This window comes from Bidens hawaiensis, unplaced genomic scaffold, assembly GCF_021521415.1.
Source record: "Bidens hawaiensis isolate Kalapana, Puna unplaced genomic scaffold, B.hawaiensis_p1.1 tig00000697_1, whole genome shotgun sequence".
NCBI lineage: Eukaryota > Viridiplantae > Streptophyta > Magnoliopsida > Asterales > Asteraceae > Bidens > Bidens hawaiensis.
The window spans coordinates 4722172-4747875 of NW_027491041.1; the positions used below are offsets into that span (position 1 = coordinate 4722172).

Sequence of the window (25704 nt, forward strand, 5' to 3'; positions counted from 1 at the left end):
CTCAAATATGATTTAACGTGGATTTGGAAAATCTTTCTCTAATGAAAGGAAATAATAACCAAAATAATGGAGGTAGAATCCATAACTTAGACGTAAAGAACAAGTAACTGTTAATACTTAACTCATGTTTAATATATAACAAAATTCCATTTGGATCCCATCCAGTTCGGTTTCTTCTATTTTGTCCACTCTTCGTGTTTTATAATTGGGTAATATTTGTTTTGTGTTTGACTAAGTGTGTTTATGCATATTAAATAAACTAGTAGTCAAAAAAATAAATAGATTTATGTGAGTTATGTCAGTTTATTCTTTATCAAATGAAATTTGAAGATTTTCTCTAAATCGTAGTGTTAAAATATTTGACTTGTTAACTTTATATTAGGAAGTTTAATAAGATTCAGAATATAGACATAGAGAGAGATTTAAAGCATGTGTAACATTTTTTGGTAAATCTTAATGCAGTTCGAATATCCTAAAGAAAATTTAGTAAAACTTAAAAGTAAATTTAGAGCTTATTATGTAAACAACTGAACACATGTATATATAACTTTATATTCATCAAATAATGAACTTCATAGGTTATAGCAAACATAGCATATAGGTATAAAAATATATTTACGAATAATTAATGTTGATAGTGTTCAAAGCCACAAATTAAACCTTTGAATTAAGGCTAGAGGTATTAATCTCATCAAATATGAATTACTTGTAGGTTATACAATCCCCCCCTAAAAGACCAAGTCTAACACCTTTGTGATTTATCAACAAGGTACGGATCCTAACCCACCCCCTGTTGTTACTATATTCGTTTGTTATAAACCCAGTTGATATTATATACCTTTGGAACTCCTAACGTTCTTTGACATATCGATTCATTTAGCCGTCCGTTCGATTCATGTTCAGCTTATGATTTGCTATTCGACTTGTTAGCATGCGATATATTTATTATTAAATTGTACTCATTATCGCATGTTCCATGATTTGTTAAGATTATTTGTACTCTGTTACCCTGAGCACTTGCTTCCCGTGGAGTGTCCCACGGGCATAACATTGTGGCATCGATGTTATGTGCTCCTTCCGTGACGAAGAGATCAGTTCACGGCTTGAGATATACTTAGCAAATTGTATGGTAACCCCTCCACATGCAACACATTCTCAAAAGACACTTTGTCATTGTTAAGTGTGCCTCTTCCCACTATCTTTCCTCCATTTCATCACTACCAAAAGCAACAAGTCCTTCATAGTTTTCTTCATAATTGACAAGTGATCTCCTATCACATGTCATATGCCTAGAACATCTACTATCCATGTACCATACATCATTTACTTCAATGGAATGTCCCTGCACATAAAAACACAAACTGATTAGTTATTTCTTGAAGTACAAACTTCAACAGTTTGCATTTCATTGACGTTAAGATCATGAAAATCAGTTGGAATTGGATCCTCATGAACAATCTCACAGGAATCATTAGATTCATATACACACATATCATTTCTTACCTCTTCCTTCACTTCACACTATTCTAGGAGTGGTTCATCTTCTAACTGCAACTTCTTTGGTTTTCCAATGAAATCCTTATGGTTCAAAACCTTGTTTTAAGAGGAACTTCTCATCACCATTCAGTATGCCAACTCTGCTTCTACCAAACTTCTTTGAAGTGTTCAAATTTCTCATGCTTTCCTTTCCCACTTCAATTGATTTGTCATTCAGTCTCAAAACTGCTTTCAATCTTTTCACAAATTTCAATCTATCTGCTTCCAAATCTTCTTCACTTTTCCCATTTCTTAAGTATTTCTCATACTTCTTCTTGTAGAGTCCGAAATCTTGTCCACAGAACTTGTCAGGAATTGCATACTCTTCCTCTTCTTTATTCCAGTAGGAATCTATATGATGTCCATATGAATCACACTTCTTGCACCACACCTTTCCAAAGTTTCCAAGTTCTTGTGATACTTTTTCATTTTTGTACTTCTAACTTGGTTTTGGAACATCTAACCCCAATGACTTTTGAGCATAAGTAAATTTGTTAAAATCCACTTGAATTGGTACACAAACATCAATCTTTGGTTGTTCTTTAGCCTTCACAAACTTTACTTCCTTTAGCTTTATTTGAGGACTAGTAGACCTTTCTTCTCTCTCAGAATTTGTTCTTCTTCTTGATGCATAATATAGATCTCCAGCATCAAAAAGTTCATGGTTGGAGAAAATTGGATAAATTGTTGGACAAAAATTAGCATTTGTAGAACCATTAACTCTTGTTTTCTGAGATTTTGAGCTTTCGCATAGATCAAACACTTTGTGTTCAGTTGTCATCCTTTCATAATGCTTTTTCAACTTAGGAGTCTGCTTTGGTAATTTAGGCATCTTTTCTGTTGAGCTCTTCCTATTGGACTTTGTTTCAATTCTCTTACCTTCCAATCCTTTGCTCTTACAACTACAGGAGCTGCACTCACTTGATGACTCCTCTTTTGTTTCAGCATTCTTTTGTTCTACCTTCTTTTCTGCATCCTTATCAACTGGTGTGGTCTTCTCTTTTATTTCAAACTCGCCTTCTTTATATACAGTGACATTCTCATACATGCTTATGAACTCATATTTATCTTCAAAAGTTGACTTAAATTGTTTCAAGTATTCCTCTCTTTGTTCCATGTCAACCTTCAAAAGATATTTATCACAAAATGGAGGTGGTATAGTTTTGTTGTCTTCTGGCTTCATTTTCTCAATATGGCCCAGTATACTTCCTGTTGAGACAAGATTCTTCAAGAAGTCAATCTGAATTTGTAACTCTGTATTCTTTAACTTCTCATCACTATATAATTTATTCAAACCTTCCATTTCAAGATTTAGTCTTGACTGAATTCTGTAGCTTTCCACACAATCCTCTTCCAAACTTAGATCTGATTCTTATAAGTCCTCTTACTGGCATCATAAACATTTATCACCTCATCTTTCTTTCCACACTCACTCTTCCATTTACCAACTTCCCTATTCAAATCATCAATAATTAGTAACAAGTCAGTTGTTGTAAGTTTAGAAGGTACCTGAGAACTTGATGCTTCTCATCCAGTTTCATTGATTTTGGCCATGTAGGCAACATTGGCCTTTCCATCTTAGTAGCATGGTTACTCCAGTCAAATTCACCATATTAAGAACCATTGTGACAGCCACATTTCCTTGATCCCTACCTTGATTGTTTCCTCCAGCATTCCCTCTGTTCTGATTTGTTTGTGGTTGCAACTCATTGTTCGTGGGTTGCTGTTAGGTCTGCTGTTGTCTATTTTGATGATAAGTTTTTTGATTCATTGGCTGATTTCTCTGCTGGTAATTCTATTGATTCTAATTTTGGTTATGATAAAACTAGGCTTGCTTCACTTGATTTGTAAGGCCCCGTTCCCGGTAACCCTACTTTGGTGTTGGATTTACTCATAAACACAATTCTAAAATCAGAGTTAATTAAAACTTTCGCGAAATAACTTAAAACTTCAACCATCACATTACAAAACATTCATTTTTGTCTTAACATACAAATTGTCTTTCCATAAACACTAATTAAAACAGTCATGACACTTCTTCGTAGATACCAGTCTCTTCCGTTCATGCCATGTGTCCCTCCTCAAGCTAGCTGCCTCAACCTATTTGCCTGCGTGCATACTAAAAGTTAGCTACGCTGAGTGGGTTCTAGTTATTCAATTAACATACATAACATTCATACCATACTAATACGTGTCCGGAGATACGTATTCATACCTTATTCACTATTACTTCTTTCATACATACTTTACATACATGCACACGTTCTTAAATACTTCCTTTCATAAAACCCTATGGTATAACATAGGCTACACCATCTCTAACATCACAGATATTTTTAGGGTCTGGTCCCTTCTGTCTCAAATATTATTAGGGTTTGGTCCCAACTTTTTGCACCGATATCGTAGAGTCGGCCACTCTATTCTTGCCTAGGTATTAGAAGGGCATGCCACCCTGACTCTTACTTCACATTCCTTCTAGTTTCTTACAAACATGTTAAGTTAAACAACCAACATATACAAGTTCTAACCTCTTTCTTTCATTCTTTCATTAATCATTTGCATTAATCACATAGATAAGTATCTTTCTTTCATACTTGAATTACTCATTCACGTTAAGCACATAAGTATGTATATATATATATATATGTTACTATTTTTACAAGTATGCACACAGCCCCCGAAGCCATCTCAAAGAGAAATGGAGCTAGAACTCACCTGGAGACGATTTCTCTCACTGTCAATGGTAATGCCATTCCTTAGCTGTGCACGGCTAACTATACAATACATTACGCGTGTCAATTATCCATTACTACTACTTCTTACATCTAAGTTAATTAAACCCGCAACTAACGGGGGTCCGGGGGCAGCGCCCCTGGTAGCGGGGTCTAGGGGCGGCAGCCCCTAGCAGGGTCCAAGGGGGCAGAGCCCCTAGCTGGGGTTGAGCAGCCAGGTCAACTCGGACAAATTTTATTTTCATTAATAGGTCATTTATCAAAAACGTATCAGAAAAATGAATCGGGTCACGTTCTACAACATTTTAAAATTTCGCATGAGAGAATTTCGCTTCGCATGGAACTTTTTCGCTTCGCATGACTGTACGATGCGAAATAACCTTTTTCGCTTCGCATGGTCATGCGATGCGAAATAGCCTTTTTCGCTTCGCATGGCTTATGCGATGCGAAATTCTTCTTTTTCTTTGTTTTTACCATTTAATGGCCATTTTACTTCGTGACTCTTCCTTAGGACCCGATTTTACCCTTTTTATGGGTTTTGGGTTGTACCATCTTTGTATACTTGCCTTTTATAAGGCTCCGAACATCACATTTTTACCATATAACATTCTCGTGGGGTTATAGCTTATCAAGTTCATGTTTTTCTTTCATCATACACCCCAATCTAGCCTTCTATCGGTTTGCATGTCAAGACTAACCATAAAAAAACCTTAACCTTTTAAACCAAAACCCACCTTTTTGCTTCGGTTTGGTTAGGATCGTAGATCTGGACGTGTTCTTGCTATCCGAAGACACTTGAACACCAAAATCTTCCTTACTTTTGCTTGGATCCGAATCCGAAATGCTAGAGAGAAAGTGTGTGTTTTCTAGTGTGTGTGTGTTGTGTAAAGAAATGGTGAAAGGATGGGGGAATGGCCTTATATAGGGAGCCATAGGCCCCACCATCCACCTCCATTCCAATCTTATCCAAATACAAACACACACACAACCAAACTAACGACACACCGATAATAATAAAACATTCCGTTATTTATTAATTCTCAAAATACGGATGTTACATGATTCCCATATTGCCTAGGAAGATTACACTCACTAGCAAAGTGTCCTGGTTGCTGGCAGTTATAGCAAATGGCCTTTGACTTATCAAATCCAATTATATCATTAGGACCAAAGAATGTTGATCTCCCTGTCCTGTTGTATAACCTTTTGCTTCTTACAGCCAGCAAGGTAACTTGCCATTTCAAATCCATGTCTTCAAGGTCGTCAGCATCTATCTGTTCCAGATCTTCTTGAAATACACTGGTGTGAATCAGGTTCTTGGCCACAAAGCATTATATGACTCAGTGAACATTGAAAACAGGGCCTGATAATCAATTCCATGGCCTAAGTTGTTTTAAACATAAGGAGGATGTCCACTAGCAGTTATGCATTGTCATTATCTTCAATCATCTGCACATTGAACCTCTGCTGGTTAGTTCCAGAAGAGTTTCCACACACCCTTGGTGTCTCTGAGGCTACAGACCTTGTGGAGAGATTGCTCATGGGAGCCACCAAAGCATTAGTCACTAGGAAACTTGGTCTCTTTTCTTTAATCATGTTGTTTTCAATCATCTCATGTTTAGCTGCTTATAGGAATGAGATGACATCATCCAATTTTAAATTGGGAAAATTCACATTTTCTTTGATGAATTTACTTGCATTGTACCATTCCCGTGACAATGAAGAAAGTAGCTTCTTGTTTAATTCAAAATCAATGATCTGGAGATTTGTAGTCCTGATTTCATTCACTATAGTAATAAATTTCTGATGTACTGACTTCAACCTTTCTCCTTCTTTGAATTTGAACGTGTCCAATTGTTGTTTGAGCCGATCTTTCTTTATGTCTTGAAGTTCCACATTTCCTTCAAACATTTCAACCACGACAACATACATAGCCTTGAATTAGTATGATGATTCACACTTGTCAAAACTTCCCACGATAAATCTAGTTTAAGCATGGAGAGAGCCTTATTATCTCTCTTCTTTATCTGTCTTTCTAGCACCTGATTGGCATTTGCAATATCAGTTGTCCTAAGGTCCTTTTAAGCGTTCTTCACATTAAATTTTAAGTCAACTAATAAATTGCATATGCTTAGAAAATAAAGTTGATTTTGTCAACACTAGGTTAAGTGAGAATATCACCAGTTTTCATGATACAATAATATATATAAATAAGCAAAACGAAATAAATGAGGCAATAATCAATCTAACCATGAGCAATTAAATGTGTCAGTTTATCATTGCCATGCGAGCGGGCGTTGGCTTATGTGGACCATACTATAATGTGATTACGATGGACCTCTCCGAATGCGATAAAGTAAACACTTAAGCAAGTAACAAATAGCATTTGATAGAATACACACAATATTTACGTTTGTTAGTTTGTGTATGTATATAATATGATAATAAGTATTAGTACGCATATGTCCCCAAAAGTGATTCAAATCAGTAAAATAAAAAGGGAATGATATAACTCACTTTATTGCTTAGGCGAGTAAATAAAATAAGAATAAAAGATGATGAAAATAAGCGAATACAAATACGAAAATCCGAGATGTTACAGGTGTCCTGATGACCGTTGATCCACCGGGGGGGTGCTATTTATGTTGGTTATAATCTAATATCTTGGTGCGCTCGTAAACAACGCACTGTCTCTCGGTCATCAACGGAATCCGAGTACAAGGCCTTGGCAGACACAGTTGCTGAATTAACTTGGCTTGAAGCTCTCTTAAAGGAACTCAATGTTTCCTCGACTTCTGCACCTGTCTATGGTGTGACAATCTAGGAGCCACTTACCTATCAGCAAATACTATATTCCATGCACGTGCAAAGCATGCCGAGGTTGATTTTCAATTTGTTAGAGAGAAGGTTGCTTAAAGAAAGCTATCGGTCCAATTCATCAAGACTGATGATCAGATTGTTGATGTGTTCACCAAGCCTCTATCTACACAACGATTTCTTCTCTTACGATCCAAGCTACAGGTCGTTCCTCGTCTTTAGCTTGCAGGGGAATATTTGATGGTTATGAATATGAATAGAGTGTATGTTTTGGATATGAATAGACTCTAGACTTATTGCTTGTGTTTTATGTATATTTCCTTGTAATTCCTGTATCTTTCAACTGAATTCACAAATACAATTACAATCTACAATTACCAAGTTCGACTTAATCGATTCAAGATTAGGGTTTGTTTTAGATTTAGTGCTTTTTTTGTTAGATTTGATTTCAAAATTTGAACGGGATATGGGTTTTATCATAAAACTTTCAGAAAAATATTCGACGAATATACATAGGTATGTTTATGAAAGGGGAGATGTTGACTTCTGTTTGGTGAGCATGATAGTAAACTGAAACTGGTGTTGATATAATAGCAAATGTAACCTGGAAGTGACGTGTGCTCAAACCTGTTCATTTGAGTTACCTGGTTATATGTTAATTCGATTTTTAAAATTTCATAGATTACATTATTTAAATATGTTTGAAAAATTATTTTTCTAATCCTTGGGCATATAAGCTAGTTTGTCTCAAATAGTAACGTTTAAAAATATTTTCCAGAATAAAAATCTAAAAATAAAGTTCCCGCGAAAAGAAAAGAAAATGAAATGAAAGTCTATAATAAAGAAGATTTGAAACCCTAGAAGCAGTTGATTGGAGTGGAAATGAAGCGAAACGAGAGGCCTAAAGCAGCACTCATCGGTGGCATACCAGTGGAGTTCCCGTACCCTCCCTACGGCTCTCAGCTGGCTTACATGAGCCGAGTAATCGCAACGCTCGACCGGGCTCAACACGCCCTGCTTGAGTCGCCTACTGGTACCGGCAAGTCACTGTCTCTGCTTTGTTCGGTTCTCGCTTGGCAGAAGCATCAACGCTCCAAGTCCAATTCCAATTCTCTCTACGGCAATCTTACTCACGAGGCCTTGGTTGATCCGCTCGCTCACGGTGGGGGTTTTCTTCCTGAAGTTCACCCATCGCCAGGTATTATTGATTCTATGCTACTTGAAGCCTTGTTCATGTTCGTCTGTATGTATGCTTAGAATTAAACTTGTTCACGGATGCTAATGGAACAAAAGTCTTGTTTTTGTTCCTTCGTTCGTTAAGGAATTGAACTTGTTCACGAACACAAATCAACGCTCATTTAACTAAACAAACAAAATGAACATTCGTGTTCGTTCATTTATTAAACGTAAACTAACGTTTGGTTGGTTACAGACCTAACTACTGATATTTAGGCCCGATTAGATGAAATGGAATTGGTAGCATACCGATTAGCGATTAATACAGATTAATTGGTGACTGATCGCAATATTTACAACACTACTGATTGTTGTTGATAGTAGGGTTCAGAAAACTCTAGCAGCTGTTTGAGTATTTTAAAACTTCAATGAAGCTTTTCTGTTTCTCACTTTATTCACTTATAAGTCTCCGCACAAATATGACTGCTCATACACCTGATTAATGTTATGCTTTTGTATATCCTGCCCTCTTTTTTATTTTTTACTGTATTTATATATTGTCCTGCAGATTAGATTGATCATGCTCAACTTGCTTTAGTTGTATTTCTTGTTTTATATGTTAAAGATATTGCACAGTTGCTTTTATCATTATTAGTTAATGTTTCTTTCTCTTTATAAATTACAGCTAACCTGATGCCTACTCTTTCTGAAACAAACACTGCAAATCAGAGAAAAAAAAGAGGCATTGTCATCTACTATGCCACGTAAGTTATGTTCAACCAAAGCATATGAGATTGTAGTTTATGTTCTCTATTACACATAGATAATTGTCGAGTTTAGCCTTTTTTTTTCCTGGGAATGCTGATATTTTTGCACATGAACGCTGTACTCGTGATGGAAATGCAGTTTATCTGGTTTAGTTGGCTTAGAGCCAGGGGCGGACCTATGCCCAGCGGGTGGGGGTCGGCCGACCCCTGTGAAATTTTTTTTTTCAGTGTTATATATCTGATTTTATCCCGTGCGACCCCTATGAAATTTTGAAACCGACCTCTGTGACGGAGTCAGAGTAGTGAAGTAAAAAGTAAAAGATGAAGATAATAAATAAATGGTTTTCTGACCGGAGATGTCTCTTGGTGAAGAAGATGAAAAGAGACTCTTTGGTGAAGAAGAAGAATAGAGGAAATGTGGTTTTGACTTTTGGATATAAGGTGTATAATAAATTAAAATGTATTGGAAATAATAAGCATTAAAAACTTACCTTGGAAAAGTAAGTTAAAAACTTAATTTTGATTTAAAAGTCAAACTTTTGAAACGGAAATTCAACATTTTTAGTTTTCACTAGTTTTATACTTTTTTACTATTATTTTTTGATTTATTAAAGATTTATTTTTAGGTATTACTTTTTTATTTGTTATTCTGATTTAATATATAGTTATGTTTTATAATTTATTTTATTTATATATGAATTTTGTTTTATGCATAATAATGTTGTACATGTAAGTTTTTATGTTGTGCATACATGATATGTTTTGTATAAATATCAAATCACATATAACATAAGTATACAACTGACCAACGAATCAGACGAGTAGACGAACTCCGATTGACATTCTATTCATCTGAATTTTCGACTCTTGTTTGTTCATCGGCTCATCCATATTTTTTTTGTTTGTGAAACGGTTAGGTTGAGTTTTAATGAAGTAAAAAATGTAAAATAGTATAATTTTTAATGAACTTTTGCAATGTTGTTTAAATTTATTTTGATATTTTTTACTTTGTAACACAAACTGATCCGATCCGACCCGACCCGATCCGAATCGAAAAAAATTATATATGCATATAGCAATAATTTTTGACCTTCAAAAATTTCCGACCCCTGTAAAATAAATTTCTGGATCCGCCACTGCTTAGAGCATTCCTGGCAGGTCTCCCATCCCAATCTCTATAATTACACTAAAAATCACTACATTTCTCTCTCCTGTTCAATTAAATAATACTTTTTTATACCATTATTATTACAGTTTTCTCTCCCTCTACTCACAACCAATTTAACAAATATTAAATAACAAATGGGGGCAGACAAAGTCTCCCCAAATTTACAAAAAATCACTGCATTTCTCTCTCCACTCTATAGTTTACTCTCACAACCACTCGTAACCCCACCCTATAATTTGCCAAAACCCTCTCACAGCATTTTAGGGGAGCTGTCGTGAATGCTCTTACTTGATCTATAGACAAATAGACAAGGTTAATAAGCAGTAGCCATGCAAATGTAAACATTAATTCTGATAATTCATGGTAAAAAAAAAGCAAGAATCACGTTTTCCTGTTAAACATAAGAAGGTACATTGTTTGCTTGTAATATGGGATTAACGCACTTAAAGCACTTTCTTACGTTCATATTTATCTCTCTTTATAGAACATTATTTGTGTATTGTTTTTGTATTTGTTATTCAGGAGGACACATTCACAGATTAGCCAAGTGATCGGAGAGTTTCGGAAAACAAGCTACCACGTGCCTATGGCGGTTTTGGTTCGTTTTAGCCATCTTATCTTTTGTCATCCTACAATGTACTTTTGGTCTATGGTCTATTATCTTGATTGACAAGAATTTTTTGTGCATATATGTTCTTGCATTCTCATGTTGATGGGCTTTCTCTTGTGGCAAAAATTATGCTTAAAAGAGGAAACTATTCTAGTTTATTTGTTTATTTTTTATTTTAATGTTTTCTATCACATCCACTCTTATATAGAACTATATTTCAATGTACTTCATGGCTTTCAATTCTTAGAGAAGCTTGTAAATTTAATTTTAATGTGTAAAATGTCACATCATTTTAATCCTTTCCCATCTGGATTATTAATGCTAAATCTTTAAGCTATGTGAAAAGTGTTGTTCTCCTTTCAACCTTCTGAATTGTTAACATATTTAGTAATATCATAATTATTTTATTAATCGTATCTGTATTTAAAAAAATGAATGTTCTATATGATGAAATGTAGCTCTCATCTTTTCATTCAGAAATTTTGGCTCATTCAGATCTTGATAAAAAACCAAATGTACTTAATTTCGTTGTCTATAATGCACTTTTTCATCTTTTTTGGTCGTCTTTCAGGGATCAAGAAAACGCTACTGTACAAACTCTAACGTCCGGGGTCAAGATAACATTGACGAGAAATGGTATTTTTTATTTGTATGACCTATCGTTATACTTCGTTTCTACTTCTTATGTGTATTGTTTAATATTGTAGTAAGCTACTTCTCAAGGAGAATAAACAAAAGAAAGTTTGTTGCAGAGAATTCATGTGAGTTTTTTCATGTTCACAAGATTCTTTCTTCCAAAAGAATTAATAATCATTTATGAGCTTTAACAGGAACTCACCCAAGATCCGAGCACACCCATCTCTCAAAAAAGGAGGCTGCTATGAAGTCCATGATATTGAGGATCTTGTTAAAGTTGGAGAAATGGTAGAAGGTTTGGCCGTTTATTCTAATAACTTCATTTTTTGACAAGGCTACTGCAACGGATTTGACTCGAAAAGAGGGCTTAGTAATCTTTTAATATCAAAGTTAACATAAAGTTAACAATTGGCGGTACCTATTTTAATCAATATGAAATAGACCCTTAATTATAGTAAAGAATTATTCTGTTTTCTGAATTAATAAAAAGAATAATAAAAAAAAAGTTATACTCTTTTTAGTATTTTCACTCAAATTTTGGTGGTGGGGAGTCTTATTTTTTCCATCGACGATCGACCTTTACAATGATGAAATTTTTTTTATGTTTTTGGGAAGGCCAGATATAAGACTTTTAATTCAATTAATGAAGTGTTGAAACTAATCTGATTCCATGTAAAATTTATTAAATAACTTTATGACTTCTTAATTTCTTTACTTTATGGATATAGAATGAGTTTTATATATACTAATATCTCCAATTTTCAGGCTACTGCCTAGTAAATAACTTTTGATCATGAATTTTCAGGTTGCTCATATTTTGGAGCACAAGCCATGGCAGAAGTGGCAGATATAGTTTTTTGTCCATACAGTTATATTGTGAATCCACAAATCCGAAAAGCGATGGAAATAAACGTTAAAGGAAATATTATAATCCTTGATGAAGCACAGTGAGTAATAAATCTGCCAAATTTGGAAAAAGAAATTTCAAGATTTATGATTTTTATGCTCATTTTGATTTCTTTCAGTAATATAGAGGATATAGCTCGGGAAGCTGGTAGTATAGATGCCAAAGAGGGTGTTCTGTTTCGTAAGTGTTTATTTTTTGCCGTTTACTTTCTTGTTTCCGTTAAGTTTTGCCTACATCCCACCCTCCCCAGACCCTATCAATAGCCTCGCTATGGTGGGACTTACTGGGTACGGTTGTTTGTATTAATTTTTTAATACTCTTGTATATATAAAAGAATTACAGAAGGAACTGGAAAATCTTTGTGAAGGTAGTCCGGAGATTTATCAGCCCTTATATGAAATGATAGAGGTATTACTATGAACTCTCTGTTTAGTAACTATTGTTTAACAGCACAGATTTTGTCAGTGTACATAATTATTTTAGCTGTTTATTTTGGCAGGGTATCATGAGTTGGATCAGTCTAAGGAAAAATTCCTTGGGGAAGCATAGTTTTCAACATAAAGTTTCATGGTCAGTTATCTGGTATTTTGTTGAAGTTTTGTTCTTATTTATGTGTTTCTTGTTATTGTCTTGCTTAAAACCAATACAAGCTTAGACATTCATGAAAGCATTTTCACGGATTATTAATCTCACACCCATGCATGAGCAATTGGCCCAAACCCTTGTTTGATGGCCCATTGGCCCAAAACCTATTTGTGTGACATTATTTGACATTTTTGGGCATTTTTATGAAATTAATATAAACCATGCATTCTGAGATTTTCATATTTTTATAGAGTTAATATTATATGGAAAGTATTATAAGAATATGCCCATAATTTACTTGGCCAATTATTTCATTTTAAACAGTTTTATTTTCACCATATAATCAATTAAATGGCAAATAAATGGATAAAATTAAGTTGAATATATTTTTCACATTTTATAACTTTACAGTTTACACATTTGGAATAATGTGGGAAAAATAATACAATGACTGTGTGACTCAAAAACCTATTTTAAATAATTAATTACATGACTTTAAGCCTTAGTTGGCCCTAACCTGCCTAATAAGTCACCGAGTGCCCATTAAACATTTTGGACAGTAACATTGGGCCTGTAACTTCTCAAAATACTTTGACAAAGTGCTAAAGGATTTCCAAGTGATTTGGACTCATTTAGCTAAGCTTTTAACAAATTAAGCATACAATTGGGCCTAGCCGGCCCAATAGCATTTTAAATTAAAAATTATTCTTTGGAGATCGGCACTGATGTGTTGTGTTTCTAATATGTACCCTTAATAAAAGATTATTTTCATGGTATTATACATTTGTGTATCTAAAGTATGCCTTCAACATTAAGTGATAATGTGTGACAACTATGTTAGTTGGAGTGGTGATAAAGCTCTAAAAGAACTTCAAGAAGCAAACATATCAATGCAGTGCTTCCCAAGCTTACAAGATTGCGCCACAAAGGTAACGACTAACGTCGACGTTAGACCTAGTATTTTTCAAAGATAGTCTTTTATAAGAGTAATGCTGATATATAATTCAAGGTATTCCAAATTAACGTAATAACTGGTTTCTAAAACTAAATACAGGCCATTAAAATAGCTACAGATGCAGATCCAGAAGTAGCTCACTTAAGTGGCTTGCCCTGCACGCTATTAGAAGGTAATTAACCTTCATGTTATGTTTTTAATCTTTCTTGGAGTCAAAATAAACTTGTGATCTCATTGCATCTTTGCTTGCTTTTGTTTGACAGGCCTCTTCTCTTCACTTACCTACTTTTTTTCTGAAGATGGAAAACACATATGTGATTATCAGCTTGTATTGCAGTGTCACATCAGTAGTGATGCTGGTAAGATGTTGATAGAAATATTTGATGTCATACAAATATCAGTTTAGTGTTTCCTGGCATTTCAATAAATATATGATTTAAATAATATATTTTCTAGCAGGACTTGCTGCTGATGACTGGCCATGTACTTTTAGTTTGTGGTGCTTGAATCCAGCTCTCGTGTTCAAGAACATGGCTGATAGTGCTCTTTCAGTGATTTTAACATCCGGGTAAGTGCATGCATACTACATTTGATTTTCTGGTAGTACATAGTATTTTGAGTAAGTTACACCCTTTGTCTTTTAGGTATATATAAAGTTTCAGGTTTCGCCTATAATCCAAAGAAATAACAAGAGTCGTCCTTTATGTTTTAAAAAGTCTGCATGTTGCGCCTTTTTAACTAACAAGTGTTAGATTTTTCTGTTAAACCCAGTCATGCGCCTTGACACATGAGGGTAGTTTGGTCATTTCAGCTTTTCAAAGCACATGATTGAGCTTAATAGAAAATTCTAACGTCTGCTAGTGAAAGGATAAAATGTGCAAACTTTTCAAAACATAAAGGATGATTTTTGTTATTTCTTTGGTTTAAAGACGAAACCTGACATTTTTATATGCCTAAAGGACAAAAAGTGTAATTTACTCTATTGTTTTCTTGTAGTTATTGTCTTATGTGAAACTGAATACATATATTACTGAAATTATGTATTTTTTGTTATAAGCACTCAGGCTGTAGAACCCTTTAATACAGTTTCCCTGTTTAAATTTCCAGCCTTTACATTTAATGCATATTATAAGTGTAATTTCCATATTTAATTGTGTCATCTTTATAATCATTTAATAATATGATGACAGGACTTTGTCACCAATGAGCTCCTTCCAGTCAGAACTTGGGGTTCAGTTTGGTACCTCTCTTGAGGCTCCACATGTGATTAGTGTGGACTCACAGGTACCAACAAAGTTTTTTTTTGTTCCTTTTTAAAAGTTTACCAATCATTTTGGTTATTTTTAGGCCTGTAAACAAACCGGACAAACACAAATGGAGTTATGTTTGTGTTTGTTCGTGTTACATTAACAAGCAAACGATTGAACAATTAAACGAACGCAGATTTCTTGTTCGTGTTCTTTGTTACAGAACTGTTTTAAATACCTTGGCCGAGCTGAAATAAAAGGCCTGTAGGCCCTAATGAGTTATTTGATTTTTATTTTAATTTTTTAGTTTTTAAATTTAGTTTGGGCCAAATAGCTTAAATGGATTGTGGATAAAAAAGGTTTTGGGCCAATATATTTACGGATGATTAAGATCCATACCTATTAATCAATCAATCATACCAAGTGGAATCCCACCAATAGCAAAGCTATAAGTAGGGTTTGGGGAGGGTGGGATGTAGGCACACCGTACCTCTATCCAATAGATCAGAGAGGTGGCTTCTAGTGAGACCCTCAACTCTAAAAATCGTATATATGACTATGAGAGAATATAAAAGGAAATCAAAGTTCAACAGTAATATAATTAATAATAACACTTAGTAAAAATAATAATAATATATAAATATATTGAAATAATGAGAATAAAATACAAAAAAAAGAAAATACATAATTATTTCAATATATAAATACATTGAAATAATTAAGATCCATACCTATTTTATGATTTCTTTAAACATATATATATATAAAATTTTTGGTCCCCAAAAATTACGAGCGTCGGCCTGTTGTCCTGCTCGAGTTACCCTAGGGCTGGCCTGTTAAAAAAATGAACGTGTTTATGTTTGTTCGTTAATGGTATTGACAAACAGTTCACGAGCAAACATAATTGAGATAGTTAAAAGTAAATGTGACCAAAAATGTGTTGGGCCAAAAAAGTTATTAAGACTAGATAGATTAAATTGTAACGGGTCTGAAAATTTTTAATAAATATATTGATGAACTTAAACAAACAAACGTAATTGCATGTAAAGGATTAAAGGAATGAATGCTCACAAACATAAATTTACTTGTCACTTTGCTTGTATTATCTTTTCTTATGTTACTTTTGATCCCTTTTATACAAAAGCTATGGGCTGGTGTGATCCACAAAGGGCCAGATGATTACCCGTTGAATGCAAGCTACAAAACATCAGAAGCTTATGGTTTTCAGGTAAGTTTATAAAACAAAGATGGAAGTTTTTATCTTAATGTTAAGTATAATGATGCCATTGTTGTTTCATGTACAGGATGCACTTGGCAAATCTCTGGAAGAAATATGCAAAGTTGTTCCTGGTGGATGCTTAGTATTCTTCCCAAGCTATAAACTTATGGAGAAACTACGCAGTCGCTGGTCTCAAACGGGACAATGGTCTCGCTTAAACGCGCAAAAACCCGTTTTTGTTGGTGAGGTTATTTCTCTAATCTTTATTATTAATGTTTCAAAGTTTACATGAGATACACACCAAAAGGCAAAAGCAACACTCTTTTGATACTGAAGCCACTACATACTGTGTGCGGGTACTTTAAACTGTGGAAAGAATTAACGTCCTCGAAAGTTCATATAATAAAACCGAAACCTTTACGTAAACTCACCCCACATGAGATGAGCGTATAAGAAAAGTCAAAAAATAAATCTAAGAATTTAAATGAAAAAGAAATTGAAATAAAGAAAGTAATGTGAATGTGACATGTGGCATACTATGATTGGGTAGAAAAACGAAAGCAAAAACATAGTAGAAAATTGAAAGGTGTAAATAATAGTTATGGAGGGGGCCTAAGTGTAAGTTCATGAAAGTTGAAACTGTAACTTAAGAACACTGCATTGATTGACTTGTACTATTTGCTTTAAAAGTTGTCTCAAGTGAATAGTACAACTCACTCACACACTGACATTGCAAAATATTTTATGGTAAATTAGGGCTTAAATTTTCAATTTAATTTGATGTTTCTTTTTTATGCTATTTTATATGTGCTTTAATAATGAGTTACTTTTTGTTATATTATTAGAGCCAAGGGGAGGGCAGGATGATTTTGAGCATGTTTTGAAAGATTATTATGCTACAATTCGTCAAGGTAATAAGCCTATGACTGGTAGGAGAAGGGGTAAAAAGTGGGATGCAAATTCTTGCAATGCAATAAAGAACAAAGGAAACTCAAAGGGAGCTACATTTCTTGCTGTTTGCCGAGGAAAGGTATGCTGATGTGTCACATTGATCTTATTGTTTCCATCTTATCTTGATGTGCTGTTTGAATCATAAATTAGGGTGCATTTGTTTCAAATGTGTCCTGGAAAATTTGATGTATACCCATGCAAAACTAAACTTATCATATATGTCCTTACAAAGTAGTTAAAATATCAAATATACCAAATTCATTTAAAACAATTTAATAAATAATCATTTTACACTTATTTTTTTTTAAATTTAAAATTTCATATATTCCCACCTTTAACTTCAGTTCTTTTTTATTTACCCATTTCTGGCGTAATTTTTTTTTACTCATTTGTTTTTATTTTTCTAGTTTTACCCATGAACAATAGTTTTCTCAAAATACATCGTTGATGTTAATGAAAATCCAAATAAAAAATAGGGCTTAAATAAAAGTATTGGAGCGGGGGTAGAATGGTCATTAAGTAAAAATTCATTAAAGATAGGCATATATGATATTTTTAGTTTTGGTTGGATATATGTGAAAATTTTCAAGCTTGTAAGAGTATTTATGGAATTAATCCTGAAAACTGGAAACAAATACCTAAAAAGGAAGGTCAAATGGTATTAGGTCAAGTATACTAATTATACACAAGGGTTAAACTAATCGATGGTTTAATTGATGCCCGAAGTGTACTGAAAGTGTTTACAATAATTTGACATTTTTTAATGTAAATAACTGAATTAAAAATCCTATCTGGGCTGTGCAGGTTTCAGAAGGAATTGACTTTTCTGATGAAAACGCTCGAATGGTTGTATCCTTTGTTGTTTCTTGAGAATTTTGAACTTGTTTGTAGTTTTATACAATAACCTCTAGTAAGATGATCCTTGACTACCACTTCTGAAATTTTAGATAATTGTGGGGATTCCTTTTCCAAACGTGTAAGCTTCACTTTTTCTTATTTTGTGTCATAGTTGTTAATAGCGAGACTAGCGATCGGCCGATCGCTATAGCGAGCATCATAGCGAAGCAGTACTTTCCTGCTATCTGATGCAACTATAGCGCCTCAACGGGGTGATATAGCGATAAATACATTTTTTTTCAATTATTTTTTTTTTAATTTTTTATTTTTTCTAGATATCAAAAACAATTTTTTTAGGCATTATAATTGATTAAACAACACCAATCTCAACCAGTTCCACAGTAAAACTTAATTTTGTGAATGAAACCCCTATTTAAATTTTTTTTCCTAATACCTTATCGCTACACATCAAATAGCGCTCGCTATTTCATCGCTATCACTACGTAGCGTATAGGTAGGTTGTCGCTATTAACCGCTATTCGCTATTGACAATTATGTTTTGTGTACACTTGTATTTTTGATAGGAATCATAGGATGTATTTCAAATTATGTTATACTTGTTATACTTGAAGTTTATCATGTCTTTCACATGCTGCTAATAGCTATAAGTTTCATCAGGTTTGATATCCAGGTAGCAGAAAAGAAGAAATACAATGATACATATAAGTCCTCTAAAAGCCTTCTTAGTGGCAGTGAATGGTACTGTCAGCAAGCCTTTCGAGCACTTAATCAGGCAGCAGGTATGATTCTTCTTAGTTGCCATTTTTAAAATGAATCATGTAAACGAATAGGAAGATTTCTTTTTAGAATGTGAGTTTTCTGTCATTTGGTTTGTGCCAAACATTCATGTAAAATGATGCATGTACAATCTTCTAGCCACAGGGTCAACAAAAAGTCAACCAGTCTATTTTTGTTTTCGGTTCAGGTTTAAACCAGTTTCTTGATTGGTTTATGATAGGTTCTTGACCGTTAGTTCGAGTTAACGGGTCTGGAACTGGTCTGTGTTGAAGATTATAAACCTTTCCGGAACCTACGGTTTCAAAGCGGTTCCTATAATACCAGTTCCAAACTGGTTCGGTTAACCGGTTTCAATGTGCACCTCTGCTGTAACTTTCATACTGGCCTCACCAAATGTGAACATTTACAAGCAAAAAGTAATTAGTGTAATATGTGGGAGTTTCTTTATCCTACAATGATAACAGTTTTTACTAATCTTTTGTAACCAAAGCTAAGTAAATGAGTCTGACACTTAGTCTGATGATAAACTATTTTATTGAATGAAATAGTACCTGAAATATTTGAAGCACAATGTGTGCCAAATTATTCTAAATCTGTTTTATGATTGCGGCTGTTTTTATCTTTTTTCTTTTTTAATTTAAACTTTTACATCTTTTATATGCAGGCCGCTGCATCCGACACAGGTTCGACTATGGAGCCATAATCTTCCTAGGTATGGATTCCTTAATATTCAACCAATTGTCAACTTATCTGCTATGCGTCTTATAGTTGGAAATCCTTTTTAGTTATCAATGGATGACTTTTGTTCAATTTGGATCGTTAATTCGTTTGACATGTTCTTTTTTTAACACATACATGCATACAGACACACAGTGTGTGTGTGTATATATGCATACTTGTGTATGTGAATAATGTTGGTTTGACTGGTTTGTCTTGCTTTGGATTAAACAGGCCCAAATTGATCCATTCACACAATTTTATTCTACAGTTCAGTTTCTCTTTTTATTTTTAAATTTTATTTAATAGAGTGACTATCTTACATACCACACATTCAATTCTTTTCAGCTTTTGTTTACAATCTAGAAATCTTCCCTAGCACACACACTGTAAAACCTTGTAATGCAACAATTTTACATGCAAAAATATTCTTTCAGTTATTACATATCTATCTCTAGTTTATTTTAGATTCCGTTTTCTGCATAGTTGTCAATAGCGAGAATAGCGCTCGCTGTAGTGCGCTTCATAGCGAACTGGTACTTTCCCGCTATTTGATGTATAGCGCCTTAATAGCGTGATATAGCGATAATTAGTTTTTTTTCTCTGAATTAACAAAAATTAAATTTTTAGGCATTAAAATCGGTTAAACCGCACCAAACTCAACTAGTTCCACTGTTTAAACTATATTTTGTGAATGAAAGCCCTATTTTTTATAATAAAAATTTTCTAATACCTTATCGCTAACATCAAATAGCGCCCATTTTTTCATCGCTATCGCTACGTAGCATATAGGTAGCTCGTCACTATTGACCGTTGTTCGCTATTGACAACTATGGTTTTCTGGGTGCACTTTTATGACACGTGAGTTCTTATCATGGTTAATTTTATAATCAGATGAGCGTTTCCGTCAAGAAAAAAACTTAAACTACATTTCGAAGTGGATTAGGAAATCCATTAGACAGCATGACAATTTTGACCAGTCATTAGAGGGATTAAAGTCGTTTTTCAGAGACATCAAGGTATACTATTTTTTGTTACTAGTTTTGATGTTCGTCACTAACAGTATGTTTTTATTTTATGGAATAATGAAAGATAAAAGAACAGGTTGATAGTAATGGAAGTTCTATGCAGTCGAACAATGCGGAACTTGATGTTGAGGAGCCAAAAAACTGGTTCACAGAAATGAAGCAGAATAAAGTAACTAAGCCCAACCTTAAAGGACAAAGATCTGTCTCAGATGATATCAAAGCAACAAACATTACAACTAAAATGAAGAAAGCTGCAGCTATGACAACAGAGTATAACTGCTCCTTAATTCCAAAAGAATCTAAAGTTCAGAAAGTAAGGCCATCTAATATGAATGACAAAAACACTGGTATAGCTTATGTTGACTTGAAAGATGATTTGGAGACCCAAAACAGGTATACCAACGTTGTTATTTCAACTGTTGCGTCTTTTGATGCTATCGTGTGAGTTCCTCTTAATCTTGGGCTCTTAGCATTAACGATTTCTCACAGCCGGGTGGGGTTGGGTTGACACACAAACACTTGTAATTTACGTGTTTGTGTTGACTGCAATTCCACTCAGTTATGTTCGTTTATCTATGCTTAGTTATGTTCAATCGTTCGTTTATATTGTTAATAAACGAACACGTTCATTTTCTTAATGAACAAACATGAACAAGAAAACCTTGTTCGTTTAAATGTCTGTCTTTGACCGTTTTACGAACATGCTTTGTTTGTGTTCTTTTGGTTCGTCTGCAACACTAGTGAACTTTTAAACTTCTGCTTTCATCTATTAAAATTAAGTTATATAACTTTTATGACATTTATTTTAGAGTTGTTTGGTTTACTAGCTTTTATTAAGGAAGTTGTGGTTAATTCGGATTCGGGTTTTTTTGGGTTGGGTTATTTGGGTTTCGAGTATCCTAGAAAATGAAACAAAAAACAAAAAAAAATTTAAAAACTTCAACGCTAAAATTAAAACACCATATTCTTCTTTTCTCGTAATGCAAATAATCAAATAATAAACAAACATAATTTGATAAAGTCATAAAACAATTCAAAAGAAGAGTAAAACTAAGTAACTATCTTGAACCATAATTGTCTTCAATCAGACGTGATTTAGTTGTTCGATTACGGTTGCTATTAGTAATAAACGGAACACATAAATTAACAATAAACAATCGATCCATAATAGTTGGATTGACAACAGTCGATTAGGCTCAGATTCTGATAACTTTAGTAACTAAGACTAAGCCTATTATACCTAAAAATATATTTAAATTCAAAACTAGAAGTTTATTCGGGTTTTTCGGGTTGACCCGAAACTTATAAATCAAACCCGAGAACCAACCCGAATTACTTCGGTTCGGGTTTATCGGGTTCAGGTATGGTTTTTTTCGGGTAAAAGTGACAGCCCTAATTTTAATTATAGAATAGTATTATTTTTCTAATACATAATATATTTTTTTTTATTTTTTATTGTGCGTTTTTATTTTCTCAGGCCCTCGCTTTTTTTGCGCTTTGCGACTAACCCTCAGACGAGGCCTATGCGCCTTGAGTGCGACTAGCGTCTTTAATTACTATGGTTTGCACTAGGGGTGTCAATTGTGTTGTGTTAACAGGTTGAGGAATTGCGGGTTGAAATGTGCAACCCGAGCCCGACCCATATTGTTATTCGTGTCAATATTTCAACCCTAAACCACGCACACACAAATATGATTTTTCTATTTTTAAAAATATTTAAAATCATGAAATTTGATTGGAATTTGCAAGAATGTATTTTGAACATGGAAAACGGGAGAACCAAAAACAAAAATTCTATTGTAAAATTTTAATTTTAATACTTAAACGGGTTAACGGGTCAACCTGAACCCGACTCGTTTTTAAACGGGTCATGTTAGTCAACCCAATGCCTTTTTTTTGTGTCGGGTTAGGGTCGCGTCAACAGTTGCCACTCCTAGTTTGTACACTCTGATCTTCATATTTGTGCAGGTGTTCATCACCACCACCACCAATTTTCATGTCTCCTAGTGATTTTGACCTTACCGTTGTTGAGGAAACCCCAAGAAACAACCATGAGCCGTTAAATGCGAAGGAAGCGCTAATTAAGGAAACTGGTCCTGTTTTTCTTGAACCTGTCTCTGAGGATGTGCTGTCTAATTCAACCATATTTCAAACAAAGTTGCCAGATCAGCAGCTGCCACATTCCTTTTCTTCCCCTTGTTCTACTTCTGCATTCGTGACTCCCAACAAACCACACATATCTCAAAACCGATCACCTTTGCTAGATTCGAGTGTCAATTCACGTTTTCATAAACGAATCAAAACTTCAGTGGTCAAAATGGAACCGTTAGATTCTCCAGATCCTAAAACATCATCCATCACTTTTGGTGATGTTATAAATAAAGACGTGAAAATAACATGTTCACTTTGTAAACATCCATTAGGCCTTGAGGAAAATAATTATATTGTTCCTTGTTCAATAATGTCATTATCTAAGACGCATTTGGCATCGATTTGGAAAGGGAAGTTAGAGAAGCCTGTAGTGGGTCCCACAAGTGTACCGGTTATGGTATGTGACATTACATTGGTTGATACAAAAATATGGGAAAGAAGTCCAGAACAAGGAATATGGAGTAAAGAAGATGGTTGTGTATTTAATAAAATTATTTGCAGTTTCTGTAATAATCAAGAGAATTGCCTTGGCTTGCATGCTGTTGCTACTGATTCATACAATGTGCAGCTTCTAAATAAGGTACTACTGTCTGTAGAAATTATTATAATTTATTTTTTACACTGCAGGCGATAAGGTCACCAAGTTTGTTTTATTATTTTGAACCTAATGCAGGCGATATTTTATTCTGATAGACTGGAAATCCAACATATTGATGCATTTAGGAATAAGGTTAGTTAATGCGTCTTAGTTTATTCTAAACTCTAAAATTAATGACCGAATTGAACAAAAATATTTGTTCAATTAGTTGCTCATTTAAATTCGTTTATGTTTGTTTCTTTACGTTCATATAGATATTTATGTTCATCGTTTATATTATCGAAGGAACATAAATGAACACGGACACATTTATTTTCTTAACGGACGAACACGAAAATAAAATTCCATTTGTTTAATTGTTCGTGTTTGATCGTTTATTCGGTTTAATATACGAACAAGAACATGCTTTGTTTGTGTTTGTTTAGTTTGTTTACAAGTCTAAATGAAAGCACATATTTTGCTTTAAACTACTTTTAGCACACACGTCATCAGAAATTTATGATAACTAGAATATGGGAAAACATTGTTGCATTAATATGAGGCAAAACTTAGCTGCATTTTTTATTGAACACAAAGACTATGTGTCGGCTTTTTATTGGTTGTAATCTGACTTATAGTTAAAACCATTTGTAGGAGCTGTCACCATCTAGTGCTACAAGTGTGACTAAAAGCCTAGTACAAGATCCGTTCGAGAAATATGCATATGTACGTCCAGAAACCAACTCTGCAGCTGGCGAACGACAAAATCAAAAGTTGTATTCTTAAATTTCCGTTTTTGTTATTTATTTCTAGTTGCAAGTCACACATATTATAGCCTAATGAATTAAGATGAGCTATCTTTATTGATCATGCAGATGAGACTACCAAAAAGAGTTGATGCCTAAACCAAGTGTACTTTTTAAATCGGTTTTCTTGACGCAACGATTGATTTTGAGGTAGATTGAATGATCAATGGTTGAGCTCGATTAACTATCGGAGAATCGAAAGGAAGAAAGATTCTCGAAATGTGGTTAGGGTTTGAAAGAGAGGGAAATTCAGTTATTATTTTGTTAACAACTCATTACTAACTCCTTAACTATATGTTTATACGACAATTAATTATTAACTACTAACTTTTCTGTTAACTTCTGATTTGACTTCCTGTTATCTTTGACGTGGAATTGTTGACTCTTATTAACCAACACATATATAATGTTTTGTGTAATCATTAAATTTGTATATTTTCAGTTATGATGATTTGTTTTGAGTACCTCTCAAAATGTAGTTGAAACATTGTGTATAACCGACATTAGTTTATTATTGTTATTCACTTTCGTTCTTTATTGACGTGGTTTAATTTAATTAATTGTTCTTTTTCATGTAAATGATTCAAAAACTTTAATATTGTATTTTGTTTTTAGAAAAAATTACAATTTTTGTCCTTTTAAATATATAAAATTATGGAATAGGTCCTTTACGAAAATGACTTTCACTTACTATCCTATTTGTATGTTTCGCTCGATTTTTGTCATTTACGCTAACGAATGTTAAGTTTTTTTGTTAAGTTATCTTGTATGCACTGTAGATGAAGGTATTTTAGTCTTTTTACATTTGAAGAACTGTTTGTGTAATATAAATAAAGATAAGGTCTTTAGTACAGTTATTATAAAAAGTAGTTTAAATAATATTAAAAAAAAATTATTAATCTATAAAATCAAGCACCCTTCACTTTGCCATCAGCATCGTTTAGTATTCTCTGACCACAACTACTGTTTGCCTCTCCGACCACCGTCACATTTTCCGGCAACATTACAATCGAACAACCACACCTTAAAAACAAGCCACCCACCATCTCCAACTTGGCATCTCTGATCGTAGCCCCCCCCCCCCCCCCCACAACACCGTCATCCCTTGTCACCGTCGATTACATCTCAGATCCGCCTCCATAACTTTTGATGGCACTTCGTCTTCACTACATCGCACGAGATCACCTTTCTTTCTCCCCCCTCTTTGTCTGTCTCTCTTTGACTTCCAGATCTGGTAGGTGCAGATTTAATGACGTGAGAGTTGTGCTTTCTCACCTTAAGATGGTAGCTAAAGATGACGGTGGTCGTGACGGGAAGGGAAAATACCAGTAAAAGATGCAATCGCCGGTGAAACCTCCGCCGCCCTGACCTGAGGAGATGGTTGCAGGTCTTGGTTGAGGTCCACGATTGGAATTGCAGGTTCCATTATGTGGTTTCGATGAGGAGATGGTTCGATTTAGATGTGATGCAGTCGTTTGGCAAGT

At 34.1% G+C, this 25704-nt stretch overlaps 1 protein-coding gene across 1 annotated transcript; it reads left to right on the plus strand.

Annotated features, from left to right (window-relative positions):
* The first annotated feature begins 7967 nt into the window (after positions 1 to 7967).
* On the plus strand, positions 7968 to 24254 carry LOC143531751 (uncharacterized). The gene is made up of 28 exons (XM_077026991.1): positions 7968 to 8283; positions 8947 to 9025; positions 10719 to 10794; positions 11378 to 11442; positions 11514 to 11567; positions 11637 to 11737; positions 12248 to 12389; positions 12468 to 12529; positions 12684 to 12757; positions 12849 to 12919; positions 13776 to 13863; positions 13989 to 14061; positions 14153 to 14248; positions 14349 to 14457; positions 15080 to 15173; positions 16281 to 16364; positions 16441 to 16597; positions 17201 to 17385; positions 18111 to 18155; positions 18254 to 18282; positions 18822 to 18943; positions 19606 to 19653; positions 20553 to 20677; positions 20763 to 21079; positions 22655 to 23417; positions 23511 to 23567; positions 24069 to 24140; positions 24228 to 24254. The coding sequence occupies exons 1-28, from the start codon at positions 7968 to 7970 to the stop codon at positions 24252 to 24254; spliced, it is 3531 nt and encodes a 1176-aa protein (XP_076883106.1).
* Positions 24255 to 25704: the final 1450 nt, after the last annotated feature.